Source organism: Centroberyx gerrardi, chromosome 2 (assembly GCF_048128805.1).
Source record: "Centroberyx gerrardi isolate f3 chromosome 2, fCenGer3.hap1.cur.20231027, whole genome shotgun sequence".
Taxonomy (NCBI): domain Eukaryota; kingdom Metazoa; phylum Chordata; class Actinopteri; order Beryciformes; family Berycidae; genus Centroberyx; species Centroberyx gerrardi.
Window position 1 is genome coordinate 19,133,301 of NC_135998.1, and position 26,563 is coordinate 19,159,863.

General features: G+C 38.8%; 1 protein-coding gene across 2 annotated transcripts in view; it reads right to left on the reverse strand.

Moving 5' to 3' along the window:
• Positions 1-26,563, reverse strand: part of brinp1 (bone morphogenetic protein/retinoic acid inducible neural-specific 1) — a 140,852-nt gene that overhangs the window by 34,524 nt on the left and 79,765 nt on the right. For both annotated transcript variants that reach the window (XM_071902994.2, XM_071902993.2), the window contains exon 4: positions 9,280-9,385. In XM_071902994.2, the coding sequence (XP_071759095.1) occupies positions 9,280-9,385 (106 nt within the window). The remainder of the gene's footprint in view (positions 1-9,279; positions 9,386-26,563) is intronic.

A 26,563-nucleotide genomic window follows, 5' to 3' on the forward strand; every position in this document is an offset into this window, starting at 1 on the left:
TTGTATTAGATATCAGATTACAGGGAGGATTGGAATATATATGCAGCCTGTGCTGTTTTGCTGTTTTATACACATGCCACTCAAACAAATAAGTTAATCAATGATTAGTAATAATAGATGGAAGGAAACAAGACTACATCAGAAGAATCTAAAAAGCTTTCACATGACTAAACAATGAAAGACCTGTGCCTGGTTGCATGAAAAAAACAGAAATAAGTGTTTAACTTAAATTTGTCCCTTTAGGCAAATCCGTTGCTGAGGCCAGGGATTTATTTTGGAGTGTTGCACAAAACTTTATATATTTTATTTTATTTATATAAATACTTTTATATACCCCCCTTGCCTAAGCATTTAGACTAAGCATTTAACAATAGTTTCTGTCATAACACAACTATTGTGTACCTACGGTGCCATGGTTACGACAACGTCTTCCACCAGCGGCTACTTTGCAAAGTTAAGTGAATTTAATCTAATTTAGCCTGGCTACATCATTGGCCATTATTTTCAGAAATGGACAATAATGAAAGCAACACTAGGAAAATGATGCCAAACTGGACTAAAGATGATACTGCAATTCTTCTAGAAGAATATGGAAAAAGAAAAAACATTCTTCAAAGCCGATATAATCCATCTGTCACACATACACACAAGTAGAAGATGTGGCAAGGGGTAATGGAGAGAGTAAATGCAATACATCTTGCTGTTAAATGGACCATGGATGAAATGATGAAAAAATATTAAAACATTGCCATGACAGCAAGAAAGGAGATTAACAAGCACAAGAGGGAATTGGAAAAAAACGGTGAGAAGAACAAGCTAGCTAACATTATTGGAAACATTGTATCAAAAACCGTTAATGCTGACCATGGTGTAACCAAATACTCATTGATTTTACAGGAGTGGGACTACCACCACAAGACCTGTCAGAGTCAGCCAAATTGTTGCAGGACATTTTAGGGAAAGATTCTCCTACCCAAGAGGCGTTCCTAAAAGCGTCTCTAGAAGCAGCTAATGGAATGAGCATACCTAGAACTGACATTAAATCTTAACCACATCAGCAACCAAACTACACCTTTCAGCAAGTCACTTGTGTTGTCAAGCGGAGTGTGTGTTTGTGTGTGTGTGTGTGTGTGTGTGTGTGTGTGTGTGGTCGAAGCTGAGACGTACACTGATTTTCCCAAGATGCACGGACGTAAAACTAAATGATCTAGCTTTTTCTAAACTTTTCTCTAAGGCTAATGAATTTGGACTCTGTCCCATCTTTAAGCCTACCGGAATTGGGAGGATGATTCTGAAGAAGCCCCTTGCAGCCTCAGCACTGACTGGAGGTAGAAGAGACATTGATTTCAACCCATAGGCTAAGGCTAAATCATGTAGGCTACTACTGCAGGCATCAGAATTTAACAAGAATCAGACTAGTCATAGGCTACTGATTTATCTATCACATTTAATTATTCTATTCCATTTTCATGGATAAAAATTAAGAGTCTTGTAGGAGACCAAAGCCTACAACCAAAAAATTAGAAATAGAGAAGGAGAACCTCAACTTACAACGCATTCTTGTGCAGCACAAAATTAATAGTTTGGCCAGTGAAGGATTAATAACCTTAATGCCCATAGATGAAGAATGAACTGAACAATGTCAAGGCAAGACATGTAGGCCTAGGCCCTTAGCTATGGAGGCTCTAGTTTGTCAGCCTAGTTATTATAGACTAGTTCAGTGAGTAATTAATACATACATTTAAATAACATTTTATGAAGTGAAAAATGTAATTCCCATTTAAATGAGAAAATTAATAAAACTGTTAATACAAAATTAATTAAATGTTCATTAAGAGCTAGCACTAGCCTTTAGCCGGGGGTTAGCAAATGGAATAACAAAAACTAAAATTTAAATGCCTTTTTAAAAATTTACTTACAAATCAATCTATAAATTCAGTAATTTATTCATTGCATAAAGACAGTATAATGAAATGGAATTATTAATTGACACATGCAATCAACATTTTACTAACTGTTTTGTTAACAGTGTTATGTAATTTCAATGTGAATTTGATTAATCACTTCATAAATTGTTTTTTAAATGTTTCCATCATGACCTTTGACCGAGGAGGAGACGCGAGGCGAGGAGACAAGGAGAAATCGTTATGTAATGGCATGCACCCCTATAGTGAAGTAAGTGACAAACTTGAACACCATCAATTGTCAAGATGGAAAAAAATAGGAAAATAAGGCCTTCTTTAATGATTTTATAACGGTGCGGCATTTGCAGGATTCCTAAAAGGTGTCATTAACCATGAACGGCAGGGATAACCGCTGTCGCCTAGCAGTATGCTCTGGTGTCTTCCATCTTAAAAGCTTCTGCCTGTATCACTTTCTGACAAAAATCAGGAGTCATGGGTACCTGCCACTCTATCTACTATCTTCCAGTCTGGGTCACATATTAGTTGCACGTTGATAGAGTGGAAGTTTTTCCTGTTCACAAATTGATCTTCATATCTTATGGGGGCTTGGATTCGCACGTGTTCCATCTGTCACACGTACTGCATATGTTCAGGAATTCAGCTGCTGTCTTTATCTAACTGAATAATATGCTCCCTCTGACTACTGCTCTCATCTCTTTCATTTTTCTTCTTTCTTTGGAAATATTAAGATTATAAAATTTTCATATTAATATTATATTTGAAGATTCAATTATCTAACAGTTTGCTAGCATTACAACTGTGTTGCAACAGAGGCTTGATCATTACCATAATTGGCATAATGTTGCACTGGCTCGCTATAGAGATAAGAACATTACATGGAAATACGGTAGCTCCCTAGGTTAATTGATAGGGGTGGGGAGCAGGACTTTGGTCAGTGCAATTTCAAAACTTCTCAGAGGGGCATTCATTTGTGACTGAGATTTGTAATTTACAGTTTTTTGTTTTCTACCAAGTATTTGGACTGAAATCATAAAATCTGATTTAAAAAAAAAACCTTTTGAGTAGAGTAAGACTGAATTAGCTGGAGACTGCTGATTCGAGGAGGATTGACACAATGGGTGTGCTGATCAGGTACAATGAGCATGAGGAGGATGGATGCGTTTAACAATTAATTGCAGGAGTTGAAGTTGTCAGGATGTTTGGTTCTTGATATTATATAATTTTGACAATATCATTTGTGCTAGTAATCATCACAATAGTATTTACAACATAAACGTAATATGAACTGCCATTCAGACTAAACTGGCATATTTACCAAAATACAGTAAAAGCGTAACTGAATTCAATTAGGAATCATGGTCATAGATTACATCATAAAGAATAACAAAATCCGCTAAATTAAGCAAACACAAAATTCATGAGAAACATGAGAAATACAGCACTGACTTTTACCATATATCCAATGGAAAAAGAACAATGAATATAAATTTTTCACACAATCGACATAACCTTGATCAAATAAAGAGGAGCTCTGGTGTTCCACTACCAAAACAGGAGAGCTGGCAGCTGCCATTCATTTAAAGACTGCACATCGATCAGAGGCTCTGCGAGAATTAACCCTTTGAGAGGCAGTATTTTCAACAGTCATAATAACTAATAATAACACATTGGCCAATAAGGACAAAGGGGCAGGGGTTAAGGCACCTGCAGTAATCCCCCTCTGCACATAATGCTGACCATTTAACTAGCGCTTGTTATTTCCCTTTCATTCTCACCATCCTCAATAGGCTATTTTTATTTGTAGGTCCCAGTGGAGACACAAAGTGAGAATCCAGCCAAACCAATATTATTGGGTTACTAAACTTTAGCCTGGAAATAAATAAGTAACAATTAATGTGGGAGAAAGAAAGTGTGGATAAATCCCAATTATTCTTTCCTAAATGTACTTAGTCTACTACATTAACAGAGTGGATGTTTCATTCACATTGAACTTGTGAGAGAAAAAATAAACTTGTTACATTCCTATGAATTGCAGAATCCATCATACAGTACATTATTTCACTAATCTTGATAAAAAATTATTAAAGACTGTACTTTTGCAACATGCAGAATTTGCCTTTGGCACATCTGATAATGTGCAACATAAAATGTCAGTATGTTCAAGGTTATTTTTTGTAGGGATCCCAGAGAGAGAGAGAGAGAGAGAGAGAGAGAGGCAGAGAGGGAGAGAGAGAGAGAGAGAGAGAGAGAGAGAGAGGTGAATCTGTTCTGACCAGGATCAATGAGTACCTCTTGCATGACCTCTTGTATGGCTGCTAATAACAAACTCTGCTGATGTCTTATAATTTGCTGTCAATAATGCAGTGCACATGGCGTTCACTCAAGCTCGAAGCATGCCAGCATGTATACCGACACATGCACAATGATATCATTTAACTTTAACTTTCATTTAACTGAAAGTTACATAGTTGATTGATCTAAATAGCTTAAGTCACGCATGAAATTTAATGGAAAAAAAGTGTTGGTGTCACCTTAAATTCTGAGGATTGTCAAAAAGGGGGAAAAGGGAGCAAGCACAAGGTATTGGTCGATTTGCCTAATATTTTACAAAGCAATTTTGACTATGGGAGAGAAGAGGAGTGAGTTTAGGACTTGCTTTGATAGGTAGCTCCCTTGATGTCAGATTCTACTGCAGCATTCTAATCTAAATCTAAGTGAAAGCAGAGGGAATATCGGAGGAGTGTTATATCCGCATTGTGTTATCTGTGGCTCACAGCCCCACCAGCTCACAAAGAGCAGACCACAGAGAGCGAGAGAGGAAAAAACATTTCCCTTTGAAAATGTGGTCATTTTTGAATGACAGTCAAAAATGTCCACAGAAGAAATGTGCTCATGACTAAATTCATATTTTTACAGTGGTTTGCTTGTTTCTTGTCCATTACATTTGAATCAAAATGCTGTTGCAAACCATTTTAAGGCTAATTCCACCAAAGCCCTTTCAGTGTTTTTTTTTCTCTGTACTCTTTTATCAAAAAAGGAGTAAGAAAAATGATGGTTTACAGGTTTCTAATACCATTCTATTATAACTTTTCCAACAAAGTTTTGCAGTTAGATGTATGCCTCAAGGTAGATTAAGTGTTGAGGCTCAGAGGCAAAGAGAGAAGAAATAGGCATGATTAAAAGTTTAATTAAAAGAACGAAATGGAGTGGGTTTTCTATTACTGCATCCTTGTCCTAACTCATGTGGCGCTGCATACTAATACCAATAAACTAATTCCCTTATTTAATTCACGAGCAATTAAAAATGGCCAGTCTGGATTAAGGTTTTTAAAAGTTCACTGGCATTCGTTTCTAAAACATGGAGACAGACGCAGCAGCATTACGCACATCTTATTTTTGGTGACACAGCCAACTATTGGTAAAAGAAAATCAGGAACTACATGCTTAGAGACGTCTTGATGAGCATCAAATATCTCTAAAGAACAAGTTTCATCATAATGTATGACCTGCAAATGTCAAATAGCTACTTCTATAACACTCCAAAGAGCAGCTATTCATCAGTTACTGCTACATAGAGGAGTTCAGTTCTCAGTAGCATTCTGGAGTAGTTGACTTCATTTCTCAGCAACTGTAAAGAGGACCAGTGGAGGGTAGAGATAAAGAAAGAACAGTGTAAAGAATGGGAGAGAAAATAGGCAGCAAAGACTGAGTGAATTGAGGAATGGATAGATACACAAAGGTAGTGAAAAGAGAGTTTCCAAGAGAAAGACTTCAGAAAGACAGAATTGAGATCGAAAAATAAGATACTGAAGAAAAAGAAAAAGAGTCCGAAGCCAACTTGACATGGCTCATCTCCCCTATCCTGCCCCCTTCTGAGAAACACACTGTGCCTGAACAATGATCCATCTCTTGGTCCTAACTTTCCACTGTGGCCAGAAAAGGTCTCTGGTAGAACTCTCCCCAGAAATCACTCACTATTGATATACAGTGATTGCCCCTGCCCTGTCCAATGCTCCTTACACATACACACATACATGCGCGCACACACACACACACACACACACACACACACACAGAGACACACAGACACACACACACACACACTGGCGACTTGTCCAGGGTGTTTCCCACCCAATGTATGCTGGGATAGACTCCAGTGACCCTCAAATGGGTTAAATGGATAGAGAAAATGAATGGAGATTAAAGTAGTCTATTGCACACTGAAAGGCTTCAGACCCTTTCCATGACTTTCATATATTAAATGTTTCTTTAGAGCAACAAGTACACTGGAGTGAATGAGTTTTCCGCCAGACTTAATCAGGTTTGCTCTTTGTGAAAATTATGTTCAGTGATCACTGTAAAATCTAAAATTGTATTTCAATTACAATGGTGTATGGCTTGCATACTAAGCTATTAGATAGTACTGTCAGTGATCCGTGATCTTCCACATTGGCCAGATGTGACTCCTCCCCACAGTTTAAATGCCAGCACTTTTGCACTCTAGCTAATTGTCTGGTAAAAGGTCAATGGGCATTTGAAAATGAGACACATGGTGGGTGTTCATTGCTTGCGCTCTGAGCTGCTAGTGCTTGATGAACTAGTCCTAGGTCCACACGACGTCTTTCTCCTCGGGGGATAGTATATCCCTTAATGGTGTGTTGTCACAGGAGAATAAGACAAACCGCTACAGCTGTTGTTATTGTTATTTTAGGCAGTAAAGAGATAAATCTGGCAGGGCATTTAATTGATGTGGCCTCTTGACAGGCAACCATCTCAATTTACTTTCTGGAAAGAATTTGGACTATTGTGGCCAAGTTGGTTTTGGAACCAGTATGACGCAAGAGAAGAGAATGTTCCAAAATAGTCAACTATTCACAAATTGATGTGTCCCCAGATGAGAAAAACCATTTACATGAATACTCTGACGGTTCTTCGCCCTTTCTTTTGTGTATGTATTTTTCTAATCAAAGAATTGTCATTTTGTCACTTTTTTTTTTTAATCCCTGTCCTCTCTAAACCTTTCATCAGTTTTATTGGAAGCAGTGTGTGCACAGCAGAAAAGAGGCAGCAATTGTAACTTAATCTGATTAATGACAACAACAATTCCTTCAAAGTGACCTTTTATAATTCACTTGTATATATAGAGGATGTTGTCTGGCTCACAATTAAAGGACAGTTAAGGTGATCTTGAGAGTGAAACAGTGACTCCTTTACTTTGATCACTCAAATCATCATTCACATTGGCATCTGGTTGTATGAATACACGGATGCATTCATACTGTACATAAATACATACACACTCATGGGCATAAGCACATAGTAAATTACTAAAATGCATGCTCACATACTGTACATAGTAAGACACAAAACACACACACACACACACACACACACACACACACACACACACACACACACACACACCACACCTTTTATGACTGTTGAGAGCTTTTGACTGCATGCAATTTTGAAATTGCAAATGTCAGCTGTTGTTAGATGCTGAGAGTAGGCTAGTGATAAACACATCAAAGTGAAGTCCATCTGTATGTTTCCTTGTCATCTGCTTGTGGTTCTTGACATACAGAGAGGAAATAATGGCCTCTGGACATAGCCTCATGTTTCTTGATATAAGTATTTATTTTTCAAAAGACAGAACTCATTAAGAATATAAGCAATGGCTTCAGCTTCCCAGCACACCTGAGTCAGAATGAATAACACTATTTTGAGATTGATTGAATTGCCTGGCACAATGGAAATAATACAATTCTTCAGACAGCATTAATCCCACCAACCCGGCACTCAATGCAGATTTGAACACGTGGTCAAAGTGATTGAAAGGGTTTAATCCATGCCAATTTTATAAAGCCAGGAGGTCAAGCTCTTCAAATGCACATTGGCTTGATTTAAGAGGCATATACGGTTTACTATGGGGTAAAAGATGACTATTGTTAATACACATACTTATTTACATGAATAAAGGCTGTGGGGTGAATTAAACGATTGTGACTCATTATAATTGTATTTGGGCTGCATAGGCCTAACAGCTCTCTATGGACTACAAGCCTCTTCATATGTGTGAAGTGCCATCACTTTGAAGAGCACTACGATTGTTAAACAAGTTACAGCATCAGCTTGGTGACAAATCTCTCTAATTAAGGGTAGAAATTATAATTGCTCTTAAAACATTCAGACATTTTCAGCAGTAGAACACTCTAAAACCCACCGTCTTTGGTCCAAAAGCATTGAAAATGCCCCTTCATTGAAAACCAAAAGCCAATCTGAAAAGGTTTTGCATTCTCTCTGAGTTATTATCAAGCCAAAAAATAAAGGATGCTTCTCGGGCCTGTCATATATCAATTGGATGACAAAACATCAGTCTTCAAAGCACAAGGGCTGATACATTTGATGCATGACAATAAAGCTTTTTGAAAACCTATAGAGTCCTTTGAGCAAGTGGCAAGTGGGGGGACTTGAAAGTGTTTCTTTGACAGGCCACGTAATTCTCTGAATTCAGAGGAGCAATAATGATCCCTTCGGGGAGCAGTGGGGAGGGAGAGTTGAAAATTGTTCAAACTGTTTTTAATGTCCTAGGTAAACTTGAATAAATCAAAGAACTGATCACTCTATTCAGACACTTGACCACACTTACACAGGCTTTCATCATTCCTTCTCCCTGTGGGCAACTGTTAGTGCAAGCAATTCTGTCTCTTAGGCTAATTATCACTTTTGTCTATTTTTAAGACAGAACTATTTTCTCTCAAAAGAACATAACCACTAATGAGTAAATCTTGCTATTTGCATCCACATACTTATAATCCAGGAGTGAAATGGCAGTAGATTCTCATTATATATACTTTTTTTATATCGTAGGGGCCTAATAAAAAAATACTAATTTATGCAGTAAATTCCTGAGTACATTCTTGAGATAAACATTCTGTTGGACTTAGGAGAAAATATATCTTGTTCCAGAACTTAAGTTCCAAAAATGTCAAGCACTCAAATAACTTTATAGAATGCAGTCTGTATTAATAGTCTTATACATGTTGAGTATACATCATAATCAAACACTGAAGAGTCTGCACAGTTCATGCTATTGTTCTGCATTCAGGCCTTTGATTAAAGCCAAAACCCTTTGTTGAGAGCATGATGTTGCTAGAATAAGAGCAGACATCTACAACCACAGTAAATCATATCATAGTCCCCTAAGAGCATTTCTTGATGTATGAGTACTTCTTTTCATTTTGTGAATGGACTGGGGCGAAAATGGAGTGTTGACCCTGGTGTTGACCTGCCATAGCCCATGTTGTATAGTGGCCCTGTGGTACTAGACTTTGGGTATGCTGGGTTTGTTTACCTTGCAGATGAAGCTTGCTCTCAGGGCTCTGCAGAAGGATGGAGCTAACTGAGTCCAGATTGTCGTAGCTACTGCACCCCAGTGGCCCCGTCCGTGTCTCTGTCACCTGCAAGACAATTAGGGCGCAAATGAAAGAAACATTTGGGGAGGGAGCAGGAACACTTGTGGTATGTGTTTAAATGTGTGTGTGTGTGTGTTTGTGTGTGTGTGTGTGTGTGTGTGTGTGAGCGAGCGAACGAACGAGCGAGTGCTTGTGCATGTGTGTGTGTCTGTGTTTCTGTGTGTGTTTACACTGGAGATTCTACAGGAGGCAAAATCATGTCTTCAGAGTATTCTGCAGTATTTCTCTCTCTTACTACTCAAGTCTCAAGTACTCCTGTATTACACCGCTCCATGCACAATACATCAATAGATGATAGGCAAAGTTAGCATTAGTAAAGGATCTGTTAATAAGATGTCAAATAATCCGTAGTGCTGTCAATGGATAATGGAACACTTATTAGGATGTTCTGTGGCACAGAGACAAAGGAAGGTTGTGCAATGGCAAAATGTATCAAGACACAAGAACAAGGTCCTATAATCAGATCAGTTGTTGCCACCAGCCAAAATGTGATGTGTAATTGACTCAAAGCTCGACTGAAGGCTTAAAGTAGCATTTCTAAACGAGCCTTTACAAGCTACATCTTTTATATTGCCACCCGTGTTGTCTCCCACTTGCTTCAAGGGTGTGATTTCTCTTAAATTTTAGCCGTTTTTTTTTTTTCTAAGAGAAAGATCAATGGACGTTTTTCTTGAAAGAGGACCATGCCCTTATTCCCTGCCAAAGAATAAGACTATAGCACTATAAAGTTTCTGCAGTGGTCCCTGTTGCCCACCCCAAATTCCAGTCAAAAGAGATAATTAGGCTATTCAGATGTACAGCCTCTATATTTAAGACCTTTAAGACTTTGCTCTTGAAAAGAAAGAAAGGAGTGACATTCCCCCCTCTTTTCAGTTGCCATTGCTCATTAAGATCTCACCTGCAGTGCTCAATAGTACTTTCACGTGGATCCAAGAAGCCAGATGAGATACTACTAAGCAAAGGAGATTAAGGGCAGAAAAAAGAATAATCTTACCAAAAACCTCAAATATTTTTTCCCTCAGGGTCTCTGTTGAGTCATTTAAACAAACTTCAAGTCTTAAGGAGATTGAATGAGGGCAGAGAGCACGTGCCTATGCCAGTAGAAATTTCATCATAATTTATCTACAGTTGTTTGTCCTCTATAAATAACGCAATGTAAAACGAGTCCTTCCTTGAGCATTTCAGCATTTCCTGGTGAGAGGTGTTGTTGTTGGTTTTTCATCAAACGAAGCAAGCTTTAGCCTCTGTCCTCCTCTGCCCCTGTACAGACAGAATTTAAAAGCTCTTCCAAATCCACTTCCTACCTTATTTGCTTTACATTACACCTAGTAGAAGACCTATAATTTGAAGATGCAAGAAATAAAATCAATAAAGAAAATGATCCAAAGCAGGCCTACAGTATGTGACAGTTGTATTATTCATTTTCAAGCCAAGCAGTAAATGTTGTATATAGGGAATAATACCACGAACTGTAATTTTTCAGTTTTTCATTTTCATTTTCAGTGTTGTCTACATGCTAATTTGTCCAAACAGTAAGGTCTACTGTATGTTGGCCAAAATATAAGAAGCCTCAAAATACACGCGTCTGAACAGAAAACAGCCATACGTACTGGCAATACAGATTACACAATGGCTAAGCACCATTTGGAGGCAAAACACAGTTCTCACTCGTCATTACACTTTGTTGGTATAGAACATGTAACATCGCCGCTAGGTGCCAATCTACTGAAACTGCTGTCACAAACAGATGTTTGGGATTCATACACTTACTACCAGTAGAATTTGAAACTTGATGTCCTTTAGTGGTAGTATTTTACATCAGCTGTTGCAAAGAGACTGGCACTTGTTTTCCCCCTCCGCAGACTTCAGAGAGAGTATATACAGTATGTATTCAATATGAATACAGAAGAGGTGACGTGACCTTGTCCAAATATAAACTGAGTAATGGAATAAGTGGAATAAACTTGTGTAAGGAGGCAAGTTATTTTTCCCAAGGCACGAGATGCGTTCATCAGTTTTTTTGCATTTATTTACAGGTTGTCGAATCTGCATTCACAAATCACCTGACTAGATTTGGTTGCATTTGTTTTGGGATTTGGCAGAGATTTGGTCCTCAAATACACAAATGTGTGTTGTGTTCACGTGCTGGTGAAAAAGTCCAATATCCGGCACTTCCGTCGACTATATTTTAATTTTGTTCTTAATCATCGCAAGCATAGGAATTTGGCAATATAGAAGCAACATGTAACACAATGACTTCTGATAAAAACAAAAAACATACAGAATATTTGCCTGATACTGTCCAATTTAAGTCTAGGGGCACCATTTTCATTTTTCTGTGACAAAGCCTTATGACTGAAAACAGGCGGTGTTGCATGAATTGTGGCATGGAACATGTAATGGATTGCACTATAAGGGAGTAAATAGAGCTCTACTGAGCAATGATGTGGACTTTTAAATCTTAGTGTTTCCCACAGGTTGACAATTTACTTGTGGCGGCGGTTGTTTAGAATTAATTACTCATCCTTACAGTGAGAGCGGTGTGTCCAATGGAATCCAACTAGTGATCAGGGGCAGTATGCAATCAAGTCTCTGCACTGCACTCATGTTAACTTTCTGAGAGTTGAGCTCAGTTATAAATCTCAGATTAAAAAGTATCAAGTTACTGTTTACAAATACCATTACTAACACGAGTTTGGAGCAAATTGTGGAATTTTAAGTTTCACTTTAGTTTTCACAACGTGAAGCTCTGTTGGATTGAGAACAACGCTGCTGGTCTACTGGTCTATGCATCGTCAAATGACAGGCATGACGTGATTTGCACATTTGGCACAGCGTTAGAGATCGATTTAGATCAATTTCTATATATTGACCAACTTTTGATTTTGTGGCAACCATGCCGATATTGTGATGGCAGTGCATCACAGATGAGACTATGTAGGGGAAACACTGAATCTGTTGAAGGTGACGAGATTGGCAAAATGAGCAACAGATGGAGAGAGAGGAGTCAGAAGCAGTTCAGTTCATCTTTGATGGGGAAATGCCAGAGTGTTCCTGAATCATGTAAACAACAGAGTAAGTCTGTTCCATATCCAGTGAAGTGCTTTAACCTGTTGAATCCATGACTTATAGAACTAGATACAGTGTCCTAATAGACAACTTGCCAACAGCACACTACCTTGTTGCTAAATGGATAAGCCTCATTGCTGTTTGCAGTAATATTTTAATTTATTTATTAGGCACATTCAATAATATTTTAATTTATTTGCACATATGTTAATTTTAGATGTATTTGTACAATTTTAAAATACTTCTATTTCTGTGTCTGTGGAGACATGAATTAATGTATTATTTTGACAATACTGGATATTATACATTCTCTTTTGTAATATCTGTATGGAATCACATGAAATTGTCCCATTCATAATTCTTTTGACCTAAATGTCCCCAGAAGAAAACAATCTGCAAATCACAGAGAGTCAAAAGGACAATGGCACTGCAGAATGATCCTGCAGAGGTTCCGCCTCCTTAAAGATCTACTGATGAATATTGTTCCATGAAATGAGTTGAAAGCACAGTTTGATTTGAAAGATTGGGAATTTTTATTATATTTTCAGTTGAAGGCCATCCTAAACACACTTATTTCTAACAACATGGAAGTTGGTTCTAAAAGAGACTTGGATAATAAATTTAGAGGGATTGCTGTCGGTTTTCAGCACTATATAAGTTGTTGTACCTCTCCTGACAGCAGCTCCACTACTAAGTCACAATGGGAGCAGGACATGGGTGTATCTCTCACCACAGCACAATGAGACACAGTTTTAAAAAAATATAACATCTATGTCCAGCTGTGTACAATACAAATTTCTTCAAATGAAGGTTGTACATAGGGCATACATTACCATGTAGACTGAAGTAAATGGACAGTTCCCTATCAGATTTATGTTGCCATGGCTGTGGATGGTTTGGTACACTCATGCATTTGTTGTGGTACCGTACTGCCCACCTATAAAAAGATTTTGGACTGATGTGATTGACAGTTATCAGTTATTTTAAATGTTAAAATACCACAATCTCCAGCAGTGTGCATTTTAGATAACAAGGTGAAAAATACACTGCAAACTCTTATACATCACAATATTGCACTCACTTTTTTGTCAGTTAAATGGATAATTATGATAAACTGGAAATGACATAAATCAAGTTGTTTTACTATAGATAACTAGTTAAAGGATTTCATGGATGTATTACCAATGGAACGGGGGTCTCAGCTCTTTATGAATATAATGGACTTGATGGACCCCAGATGTTTATAAGATCCTTTTTGCATAATAAATGAAATATATGAGTTTTGTTCTACACCTTTTTGGTTTGTGCTGGCTCGGGATACTCCGTGCCCAATAGGTGGCCAGGTATTTGGACATTGGTGTGTCACTGGAGATCATACTGTGCACCCAACATCCCCCCACCCCTCCCCCCATTCCCCCATATCGTATTGTATTATATTATATTGTGATGTATTATGTTGTGTGGTATCATATGCTTTTGTATGGCTTTATGTCAGTGTCTTGTCCCTTGTCTTATTTGAAATTTAAAAATTATTAATATTAATAAAAAAAGGCTGATGAAATACTCTTGAATTAAATCTTGATTGAACCAAATTAAGCGTCAAGCATAAAAGCTCTGACAAGTCTCTGACATATGAAATGCAAAATATGAATGTCTAACAAATCTTTTACAATGCTGATATAAATTAAATGCAAAATATAAAAAAAGTCTGACAAGACTGGCCCCGCTGGCTCTCTGCTTGTCCGTGACAGAATTGACTCTTATCCTGGAAACCGTAAAGTAGCCAATCTTCCATGCTTCTTTGCAACTGGCTGATGCACAGTCCAAGTGTTTAGCTGTGAAGATTAGGTTTAGATACATTCTTATTCCATATCTGTCACTTTCCCTTCATTCAGTTATATTACAGTGCAATATTCAAAGTCATTTAGTCTCAGCTACCATCCAATGCCTGTCTGAGCCATCAGTAAAAACATAGTTACTTCGAGACATCACTATTTGTGCACATTAAGCTGTGATTTTCCTAGATCACAGATCAAACTTTTACAGTTTGGGTTATTTTCTGCAGATAGAGCCATATTGAAATTGTCATTGTCATATGTGTTTTCATGCTATCACTCATTTATTCTTTAGTTTGATTTCTACATACTTTTTCAGTTAATAAACCACCTCATTGATAAAGTGATGATTCATGCGAATTTGTACGTTTGCGACTGAACGAAATAAGAGAATCCCTGTATGGAGAACTCAATATCCTTCTAGAGTATAAGAATGATCTGAGTTGTTGAGACTGTTCTTTTAATAGTATTGTTCCAGTAAGGACCTGGTACACCAATCTGAATCCAATTTCTATTAATTTTATATCAGAATAGAGTAACCTGTATTCTTAAGAATACAGTAACCTGTATTAAGAATACAGTAACCTGTATTCTTCATTACACAGTCTCGTTTTTTTTTGTATTGTATCTTTTTATATTTAGGCAAGCTGCAAACTTGAAAAGGTGTTGGCAAGCAAATGCCTTCTAACACTGGCAAACTAAGTCCTCTTCACCAAATATCTGCATTTGAGGTTTCCCAATGTGTTTCTCTGGCTCACACCACAGACCACACCTTCTCTTATATTGGGATGCTCTGCAGGTATATAGTAGTTGCAAGTTGCACATGTTTTGTGAAGGAATTATGCTATTTTCTAATGAAATAACCCCCCAACCACCACACACACTATATTTTGCTGCCTTTCACATAGAAAAAGCACTTAACACAGCTGTATCAGGAGGCTCAGAGTGAAACAACAAAAGGCACAGAAAGAAGAATGTGCTTTTACAAAAGAAGAAACCCCAATTACATTTCAGTCAGGACAATGTTGATTGGTTCACTTAAACACGTAAACATGCGCTGCTGAGTTCATCCAATCAGCTGAAGCCAGCTAGTTTCCTGACTAAACTTGCGTTGCTCATTCAGTCAATCTTAACTTTGTTTTACATTTCACATTTCATCAACTGAAAAAACAGGACAGATTGCACATCCAATCTTCTTATCACAGAGAATTTCTTCACTCTCAAACAGCTCAAAGAAAAACTAATGAAACTGCTTTATCACTTAAGACACTATTTTACTTAAACCAGGACATGTTGGCAAATGGATGGATTTTCTTCAATTAAATTCTCCATAATCCTGCTTCCTTCTCATGGGAGGTCCATGCAGTTATTGTGCCAGACCGTCCATGTAGCCAGTATGAGAAACCTAACAAAGCCAAAGTTATCACAAGCTATTTGTCTCGCTTAAGTCACCCAGAGGAGGTTTGAAGCCAGTGTACCGACCATCTTCATCTGTATATACCTCATCTAACAGTCATCATACCCTACATCATTGCTGTCCCTTGATTGACAATGTATTTAACTTAATGAGGCAACATTAATCAAATGCATCCATACCTTAGCTCTTATCTTGAAAGTATTCTGATCACATTAAATGGGATTTTCTTCACAGGCATTATTAGATTGTAGATTTTTATTCAACAACTTAAAAGGTACATCAATGAGTTCAACATTTACTCCAGATAATGCCAGTTCATATCTGGGTTTTTATTGGTTTTCATTGAGCTGTGTTTTTAATGCTACAGAAGAAAAAAACACTCATGCCACATATCCGCAAATGGTTTATATACTTACATTATCCTTCTAAATGTCCTAACATCATTTATATGCAGCATTTATACGCTGGAAGGACAACTAATCGAAGGAAGATGGCAGTAGGCTGGGAAAGACTGTTAAGAAAGCCAGCACAAACATTGGGTGCAATCTTGAATCACTGGATGCATTATACAAGAGGAGGGTAATGGTAAAGGTCACTGTAATCATGAACAATACTGCTCATCCAGTAGACAGTATACTGATTCAGAACAGGAGTTCTTTCAGCAATACGTTCACACCTCCAATCATCTCTATAGAAAGGTTCAGGCTGTGTTTTATTCCTACAGTGAGACTCGAAGACTTGAAGTAATGCAGTAATGATGCCTCACCCATCTTTTTAGAATGACTTCCTGGCAGCATGCCGTATATTGTTTGTCTTGCCTGTGAACTGTGTATTAATTTCTAACTGTGTTCTCTCTGTTATGTCTCTGGGTTAGGGATCTGAATGTTGTATACATGTGGTGTAATAAAGTAATTTTGCCATGTAGGATCAATAAAGTACTGCTACAACTATGTTTTATGTCTATTCTAAGGTACTGTATGTGGTGACAAGTAATGTCGAGTAATGAGCTGATTGAGTTTGTTGTTTGTCACTCCTGGACCTAAATTCAGTGTTGAATATGATCATACATGCATATCCTTTCTGGATTATGTGGATTGAATTGTGTAATGCATGCCTCATCACTACCTTGTACCAAAAGAAAACAGATAGTGTGCTCAATAGCACTCTGACCAGTTCTTGATCGATACTTGTTGGTCACTGTTATTATGTAGCCACTATAATAAAGGCCTTTTATATTTCTGTACCTGCAAACGGAGTGGCGTGGGGTTTTTTTTGGGGGGGGAATTCATGCTTTTGCTCCCTTATATGTATCTTACATTACTGGCAAGGAATATCTCTAGTATTTTTTAGTTACTTTTTACTTATTGTCTGTAAGCTACTTCTGTACTGAAAACTAATCACTGAAAAGCGCTTAAGGCAGATTCTGTGTCAAAGACAGAGAACATTTGTAATCATATTGAGCCTGACAAAAATATCACAGTAATGGATAAACAAAATTTACTAATCTGTCTCCAAGATGTCCGCCACCTATGTCCTCAGGAGGCTGTGCTCTCTACCATAACACTGTATGTGTGTGTGTGTGTGTGTCTGTGTGTGTGTGTGTGTATGTGATTGACAATGTGACACCATTTTCCTGTGTTTAATGTTGATGCTGCGCCAGATGGTGGGCTGACAAGCAAGAAATTAGACAGATGTATATCTTACCCTTGACGTCGGGGTGTTGAGGGATAAAGTACAAAACCAGGGAGAGACAGACAGGGACAGACTCAGTAGAAGAGCTACTAAATCTTAGTATTCAGTGGTTTTCCTCTTGAATAAATCTTGCTAATTTATATGATCTTAATACACATTACGGTCCCATGCTGTAATATGAACAAAACACCATGTATGATTTAGTCACATTTAATATGAGGCAATATACTGAATATACTGTATGTCACCCTAATTTTCCTCACTCCACTCTAAATGCAATACATATTTTATCCTGGTGTTACTAACATACTGCAAACATTCTATTTATGTCTGACTGTTCATACAGTTTATGAGACACAATAGCATCCCACTGCATCTTTCAGCCAGCTAGTGCACAATATCCAAAGCTGCTATGTTTTAGTGCTGCCAAGCAAGGGACTTTGAAATGCACTTCATGGCCTTGCATAGAGTGCATGTGCAGATTGATTACAGTGCTAGCCTTGCCTATCACACTCTGCTATCTTGATGGCTGCTGACAGGGCTCTTTTTCCTCCCTTTTTGTTGTGCTTATCGCTGAATGAATTACTTCCTTCAAAAGGTCATGTTGTGTGATGCATGGTGACCTAGCAAAGTGAATATCTGTCCTTTGTTTCGCCTTCGAACATCTTCCGAGGTGCCAACACAGACGTGCACACAAGCGAGCTCAAGCATGCTCACACATGCAGTTACTTACAGATCACACACGTACTCCATTGGATGTGCATAAACATGTGTGCAGCTAGTCACAGTTTATCATATAGTAATTCTTCGCCAATAATTATTATTCCAAATGGAGAACAGACATACCCAGCTTTACGGATTAGTGACTGACCCTTGTAATCTCAATGACCTTAGGAGAACGGTATGAAGCACTTGTTATGCTCTTTCTTTTTCTCTCTCCACCACACACCATAAGAGTGCTGTGTGCCAGATTATGAAAATGGAGTAGAACGTAATAAAAATACAAGGAGCAATCAAAGGACTGAAGTGGGCCAAGGGGGACTTAGAGGATTTGGATTATTAAGCAGAACACAACAGTGGAATCCCACTGGGCCCATACTGTATCACAGCCCACACTCAGGAACCATGGTTCTGGAACATCTTCTCCACTTGTCATCTGTCATCAAGGAAAGCATCTAACCAAGTAAAAAAAAAATGATGCGCTTGAGATCATAAGTTTCTTACGCTTCTGTATTGTTTAAGTGGCAACCAAATGTATTCCCAAGCACCCAAAATATAGGAAAATTATGAGGTATCTTTTGTCTGTACAAACTTCTCTGTGACTCAAAGTGCAAAACTCATCCTGGGGACACAAGCAATGCAGCCTCAGTTCATCAGGTGTGTGTAGGAGGTTATGCATGATATATTAAGGAGCACAGAGTGAATGACACTGCTTCTTTCTTTTTACATTAAGATGGATCCTTTAATCAGATACAGCTAGTTTCTGTAAGTTATATGCATAATCAGCTATGTACACACATGTCATGTAAGAGTCTTCAGAGAACTGGTACTTAGGGCCCTATTTTCATAACGGTGCATGACGCAACTTCGTCAGGCACAGGCTTTTTCCTCGCCTGCACCGAAGTGGGAGGAGAGGCGCAGTAGGGGGTGTGTCAGTGGCAATCTAGCAGCGCAGTGCAATTTTGGTGACAAGGATGACCAGGATTTGCGCTTGCACCGCCTGCTGAGACCTTGTCACCGGCGTATGCCATAAGGCGCAGTCGTGTTCTGTGCTATTTTGGTGGCTTTAGTTGGTGGAGGCGCACCCACATTGAGCTCTCCAAAATCACACAACTTTATATCAAAGTGAAATAGGCAAGCGCAACATGCATAAGGGGTTTATGCATGTTGCGCTTGCCTATTTCACTTTGATATAAAGTCTTCAACCAGTACACATGTTTACTTGCACATCGTAAATACGTTTTTAATGCGATTAAGGCAATAATGCCAGTATGGAGAGTCTGTACTGGGCTAGATCAAGGGGTGATTCTAACCATCATCTGTCATCCACAACTGCTTTTAGGATGTATATGGGCCTTCCCTTTCAGTTGATAGGCAAGATCCTTATAGGCATCTCAAGGCAGTGGGACCAGTATGTGTGTTCCATCTGCAGCCTCTAATTTGAGGGATGTGGCTATGCATGCCTGTTCCAATGTCGGTACCTTGATTAAGTCTTGCACAACTAGCATCAGGCTGTTGCAAAATAATTACACAAATTTCTTTGTTTTTGTGCACACATAAGTGGTTAGCTGTAACAATGTAGGCTATTCCACACAGCTTCCAAGTTTATACAAATCATCATGGGTACAAGAGCACAGATGATGACATTCTAGGGACACATTGGTAAAGTAAATCTCACAGCTCCAAAGTTCTCTCTACACTCTACTTCACTGAACTCCCTCAAGACCACCCATTCCCACCAATCCTCACTCCGTATCCTCATCCAAAAGTGCTGGATGGCCGGGGTTGCAACAACTGCATGCACTGTCTCCTTCTTTTCTATGGGTTTCCCAAAGGTAGTGCCTGAAGCATTGCATTTTTAATTTGCAATAGAGATAGGCCTATGGCTGCAACGAACAACATGATATGGTAGAGCAGAATCATGGCTGCAATTGTTTTGGTTCAATTTGATAGTGGAGGACAGGAAACAAGTTATTTTTTAATTACAAAAAATCAGATTTCCACAATTATCTCTAGATAATTTAAAGAAATACTTCAGTCACGTACACAGGTCCTGTACATATGTCTGCCCTTGGTGACATATTTGGGGTTATGTAAATGCATGGATTGCAACTCTACACCACCAAGGACATCAGTTTCTTCTTGAGAGAAGCCGGTCTGGACTTTCATCTCCGTTATGAAACTGTCACTACGTCATGGTGGGAAGGCACTGCTTTTAAAGGGAATGAGAGGAGCTGATTTGATTGGCCTGACTGACGCCAGCCCCTATGACACCCACTGATAATGTATTCCTCCAGAGGTGCACCTCTGACCAGAAAAAAAACAAAAAGTCAATCACTACACCCTGTGCCCCCTGTGCCATTGACTGCACTTTACACCTGTGCCATTGAAAGGGCCCATTATGGAACTTCGGTGGATGACAATTATGTATGCAATATCAACTTTGCTAATGACATGCAATTAATTTCTTAGTAATGTCTGATGAAATGTTTCAACATTACATGCAATCTTTTTTAGGGGCTTGTGTGAACTGTGCACATATGGTTATCTATATCCCAATGTATCAATTGAAAATAAAATCAGTGCAAGTACTCCTTGCTTTTCTTGCAATAAATAACTAAGTATCTAAGTAACTAAGTAACTAGTATAACAATTATCATAGACTTCATTAGTATCAGAATTACATATTACAACCCTGGGAGAGTGGTGAAGGAGAAGCCATACCAGTTGGATAAAACGCTTAGATGTATATTGACCGCAGTGTCACGTTCTTGTATGTATTTTCAGTTGTACAAAAATGTACAAAAAAAGTTACGTTTTGCTGCATATGCGGCTTACATGACTCTCATAACTCCTTGTGGCAGAAATGTGCAATCATTTCTATTTTTCAAACCACTGAGCAGAGTATAATATTCTCAGAAATTCTCATAACCTTATATTGCATCCCCAAGTTGCGTTTCAACCTGAACGACTGAGGAGAATAAAAGGAAGCCATATAAGAGAAGGAAGACAAGAAATGAAGGGAATAAGGAGTGTGGGTGGGACAGGGAGGAATACTGTATGGATGAACTGTCTTCATCATGGGGCTGCCTCTGCTGAGCCTTCCTAATCTGTCCATCACCTGCCAGTCTCTTAATGACTTGCTATTTCTGGCTACATGGAAATGAAGGGACATGCTTCTCAGTAACTCTCCAAGCCTGGTACTATAAGATCCCAGAGGACATTTTCTCTGCCTTCTTCATATTATGATATTGTAACATGTGGCTGCTGCATTACAGTATCGTCACAGTTGAGGGATGATGCAATCTCCATTTAGATGCTTGAGGAACTGCTAAAATACATGCGGGTATAGTGTACAGTGTATTCCTCTAGTATCTCTCTAACATTCCTCTGGCCATAATCATGCTCATCACAATATTTCAATTCACAAATTATTTAGAAAATAAAGTGCACAAGCCATGTTTTCACGTTTCTCGTTTGTTTTAAGAGATACTGAGACAATCATTTACTGTGGGGCATTTCTAAATATAACTACCTTCAAATGAGTAATTTAATCAACACTATGCAAAATCAGCAATGCTTGCTTGTGGGGAATGCAAATTAGATGTAAACTGCCCCAAAGTTGGTTAATGCAGACGACAAAAATCTGGGTCATATTGTATACATTTTTGATTCCCCTCACCTCACATGAGGCTCACATGACTGTAAAATGAGAAATAGGATGAGTGCGGCTGTCACTGCTACACTACCACCACCCACACTGCAGCATCATCAGGAAATCTGCATATTGAGTCCTGGTGTAAATCAGCCCCAAGTGACTCTATGGATAGGTGACCTTGTGAGGGATGCAGTAAGCACACGCACTGATAGGAATACATGCATGCACGCTTCATACACATATGACAAGCAACACCGCTGAGATGTGCAGACACATGCACATTCATATATAGTCATGGTAGCATGTGAGCACACACACATACACATACACACGCACACATACACACACACACGCAGTCACTTCCTCATTCCCAAGCGTACCCTTTCCTGCATAATCATACTTTACCTTTACCACGGAAAAACACCCACTCGTAAAATTGCATTTTTCTCTCCATTAAAACGCTCCATTGGGTATCTTATTTTCATTCTTAAACGATCCCCCCCTTCCCAGGAGATCTAGCTTGCAGCAATCAGGCTCAGCCACACAGACACACATCCCCATGCTATTCATTTCTATCAGCAAGGTATGAGATTGTTCACAGTGGGAAGAGTGCTTCTCTTTGTATTGGCTATATTTCTGTTCCTGAACCCCATGGACATGTAATGTATTTGGACAAATATAAATTTGTCCCAATTATTGGATGATTTTTCCTGCTGAGAGTTGGTAGATGAAGGGATGGGTAAATACATTGATTGGTGGATAAATGAACAAGCATCAAAGATGTGCAGCCTATTAAATGGATTGGTTTTGACTAGAAGATGAATACAGACTTTGGCAGAAAGTGAAATTGAAATAAAGATGTCGGGATCAGTAATCAGTAATAATACCTTTGTACGTCATGGTTTCTGTGATTTTTCTGTCTAATAAAATGCAGAGCTGTGATGCATTGAAGAAGTCAAATTATGTACAGCAGGAAGCCCCATACTCTAAGATCTCATTACATCGTAACCCCAGGCCAGCTTGTACAGCACTGTAGGTCTACTGTGTGTTTGTGTGTTTTTGTGTGTGTTTGTATGTGTGCTTGCATGCTATGAGTGTGAATGTGTCTGCATATCTGAGTGTACGTATGTGTGTGTGGCCTTCTCAATTAAAGCTTGTTGCATAGGGGTAGAAGTTAGACATTTTTCTTTTTCTTTGCATTGATTTACTTTCAGATCATATGTGACTTCTTTTACTTCTATTGTTATATACTGTATATACGTAAGAAGAAGTGTTTACTCGGATATGACCTGATGAAGATCTGACTGATCGAAATGCTGTCAATTAAAAGTGGATAAACGCAGTGTAGTGTTCGGGCTTTTCCTCCTTTCTAATTGTTTGACTCCCGGCCCGGCACCTACACATACTGGACTTACGTGTCACACACACCCCTAGGGAATAGCAGTACCTTGGCAGCTTCACAGCAAATAATAATAAAAAAATTGTGGTACATTTACAATACACAGACAGTACTTCTTTTTAATGCTGCTTTTTTATTATCAGAAACAATACCATATATTGATATGTATTGTTGTACATGGTCCCTGCCTATTAAATACATTTTAAAAAAATCAATTAATTACATTACATAGCCTACATTACTATGTCTTGGCTTGTTTTATCTTCTTATTTAAATCTATTTTGTTTCATATCTAATTAAAAAAAAAACATATTGCGACATTGGAATTTTGTTCTACAAAGTTTGAGTTTAACATCACAGTTGCAATAAAACTTAATGACATGGGTATTTACGTGGACAAAGCAATATGTATAACACGGGCAGTATGAAATGAATGTTGCATAATGTTAAGAGAAAGATTGTGACTGAGATCTTGAGGGATATACTGGTATGTATTAATTTAATCTATCAGGAGTGAACAAATCTGTGTTTTCAGCCGCATTTTATCTCATCAAAGGCGGACTACCACCTTTCACTCACACACACACACACACACACACACACACACACACACACACACACCTCTCATCCAAATTCTTTCAAAGCGCATCACTACAATGACACACAATGGAAAAACTCTGTCTTGATTTATTCTCCTGGCAGTCATTTGTAAATCTACTGATGGGGTAATTTTTGATTGGCTCTGACAGAGCAGAACCTTATGTCAATCACTTCCGCGGGGCACAGCAGAGCCTTACATCGGACACACTCCTCCTCTGCTCACAGATTACGCACAGCGAGAAACTTTGGACACCGATAACAAAGCAGAAGCTGGATAGCAAGGTTGGTCTTGTATGCTTAATGCCACAAAGAAAGAATAAAGTTTAACGCTAGCTGAATATAATTTTACCACAGCTTGGTAAGGTCAATACCAATAGCCAGCGGTCAGTCAGCTAATGTAGTAATTCTGTTACTAGCTAGTAGCAGTTGACTACTACTGTGAATGAGGGACACTTTGCAACAACTTCCCAGCTACAATGCCGTATTTGTAATTAAAACTTAAGCATGGGCATTCTAGTATTAAATAAGACCTGCTTGTTTGACTTTGATAGTGCTTAGACAGTCTAGTGGCGAAAGAAGATATAACCAGTATGACCGGGTTTGAGGGGGGCACCACAGTTGTCAAACTGTGTATTGTAAATGTTGTAAAATAAATGAAATTTAAGTGATACATTTTAGTCCTCTGTACTTATTCCCTGCCCACTTATTATGAGCATATTAAGTGCTTATATGGACTACCACAAACCTGGTCTGGGCTACCAGGCAGGGGCAGAGCCATCATTTCAGAAGTGAGGGGGACACTTGGTTCAAGGGGAATTTTTTTTATTATTATTATTTTTTACACCAGCTTTGCAGAATAACCCTGTCCACTGGATTTTTAAATGTATCCTGCGACAAGATTCAATAGGCCTATTCCCTCAGGAAAAAATACTGTAAGTGCAAAGCCAATGGTGAGTAAAAATTGAGAAGCATATCCCTATTCATAGTATTCCCATGATGTCACATGCATTTCCTACCAATATGGCGCTTTACAATACACACAGTGCTCATTGGCTGTGTTTGTCATTTGATTGTAATCACCTGTTAATTTATAACAATCACCTGTTATTTTCCTACCAAGATGGCTGTGTGGTGATGTAACAGAATACTATGAATACTCCTAACAAATGCCACGACTGTCAACCAGCTAACTGTATGAAGCCTAACTTTAGCTAGCTAAATAGAAAGCAAAATATTTAGCATGTTCCTTTAGCCATCCCAGGAAGTTAGTCCTCACCTGTACAGAATAGGCCCTTTTCACAAACATGGCTGCTGTACTGCGACAGAGTATAGATCGGTTCTCACCATTGCCAGCAATGTTAAAAAGCTAACTTTTTGTTGCCCTCTGTGATCACTTATTTTGTTTCAACATAAAGTATAACACAAGTTGTCATTGACATGTCTTTCTGTTACTTTTGTCAGATGAATGCGCAACTATAAAAAAAGTGTTTTGATCGAGGGTCACAAAATGCTAACAGTACAGAAATTACCATTAGCCTTGGTTAGCCAGTTAGCATTTTGTGACCCTCGATCATAGTTTGCGCAGTCGTCTGACAATAGAAACAGGAAGATATGTCAATGACAACACCTGCATTGTGTTATACATTATGTTGAAACACAAAATAAGTTAGACAGAGTTATGCACGACAGAAAGTTGGCTTTTTAGCACTGCTGCCATTGGTGAGAACCCTGCGTAAGTAGGGGCAGCCATGTTTGTGAAAAGGGCCTATCACCTGCGGCTCCCTGCTCTTTCTAATGACAGTAGGCTACAGAAAAATGTGTATGTATTTGTATTAATTTAAGCCTATCTGTAACAAGCTAAAAATCAGGAAGAATATAAACTTCAGTACACACTGCAACTAAATACAGTTGTCACTCCTCATTTGAGTGCTTAATCCTGTTAAGTTTACACCAGTGGCGTCGTTAGGCCTGGGCGTCCGAGGCGACAGCCCCGAATGTTTTATGAATAGCCCCGGATCTCAAAAAAAAATAAAAAATTTTTTTTTTACAAAAATAAGAATAATAAAAAAATAGCCCTGGATCTACCGTATTTCCTCTAATATTGGCCCGGGCCTTTATTTACCTCAACTGCAGAGGGTACCAGGCCTTTATTGGAAGCAGGCTTATATTAGAGACAGGCCTTTATTTCTAATTCCCTCTGTTTGTTAAGTATATTTGCTCATATTTTAGTACGAAGCTTCCTTGTTTTCTGATCTGCTTCTGTTGGGGTACGTTAGGTAGACGTTTTTTTGTTACTGCAATGCATTACGATAATTACGGTAATCGACGACGGCATGCGCCAGAGACTTCCGCCGGCCGAGCCATCTTGTGGCACTTGTACGTTACTACAAACTACAGTTACAAACAGGCACCAGGAGTTTACCGGTATCCACCGTTGTTTGCATGTAAGCTGAAGCTAACTGAAGCTAACTGAAGCTGGGCGCCGATGTGTTCCCGGTGATCCGGCGGGGGTCCCGATGCTGATGCGTCACCGGGCGTCCGGGGCTTGGACCGGGAGGATCAATGCGGCCGTGGGCGCGGTGGAGAGGACAGCGGCGGAGAGAGGAGATGGACACGGTGCAGCCATACACTAGGTTTTGACCTAGTCTTTTTCCTTTGTTTTTTCCCCCGGCCTGTATTTGAGGCCGGCCTTTATTTGTTCGTGTCGACGACGGCCCCGGCCATTATTGGAGACCCGGCTTTTAATTGACTACAGACCACTATTAGAGGAAAT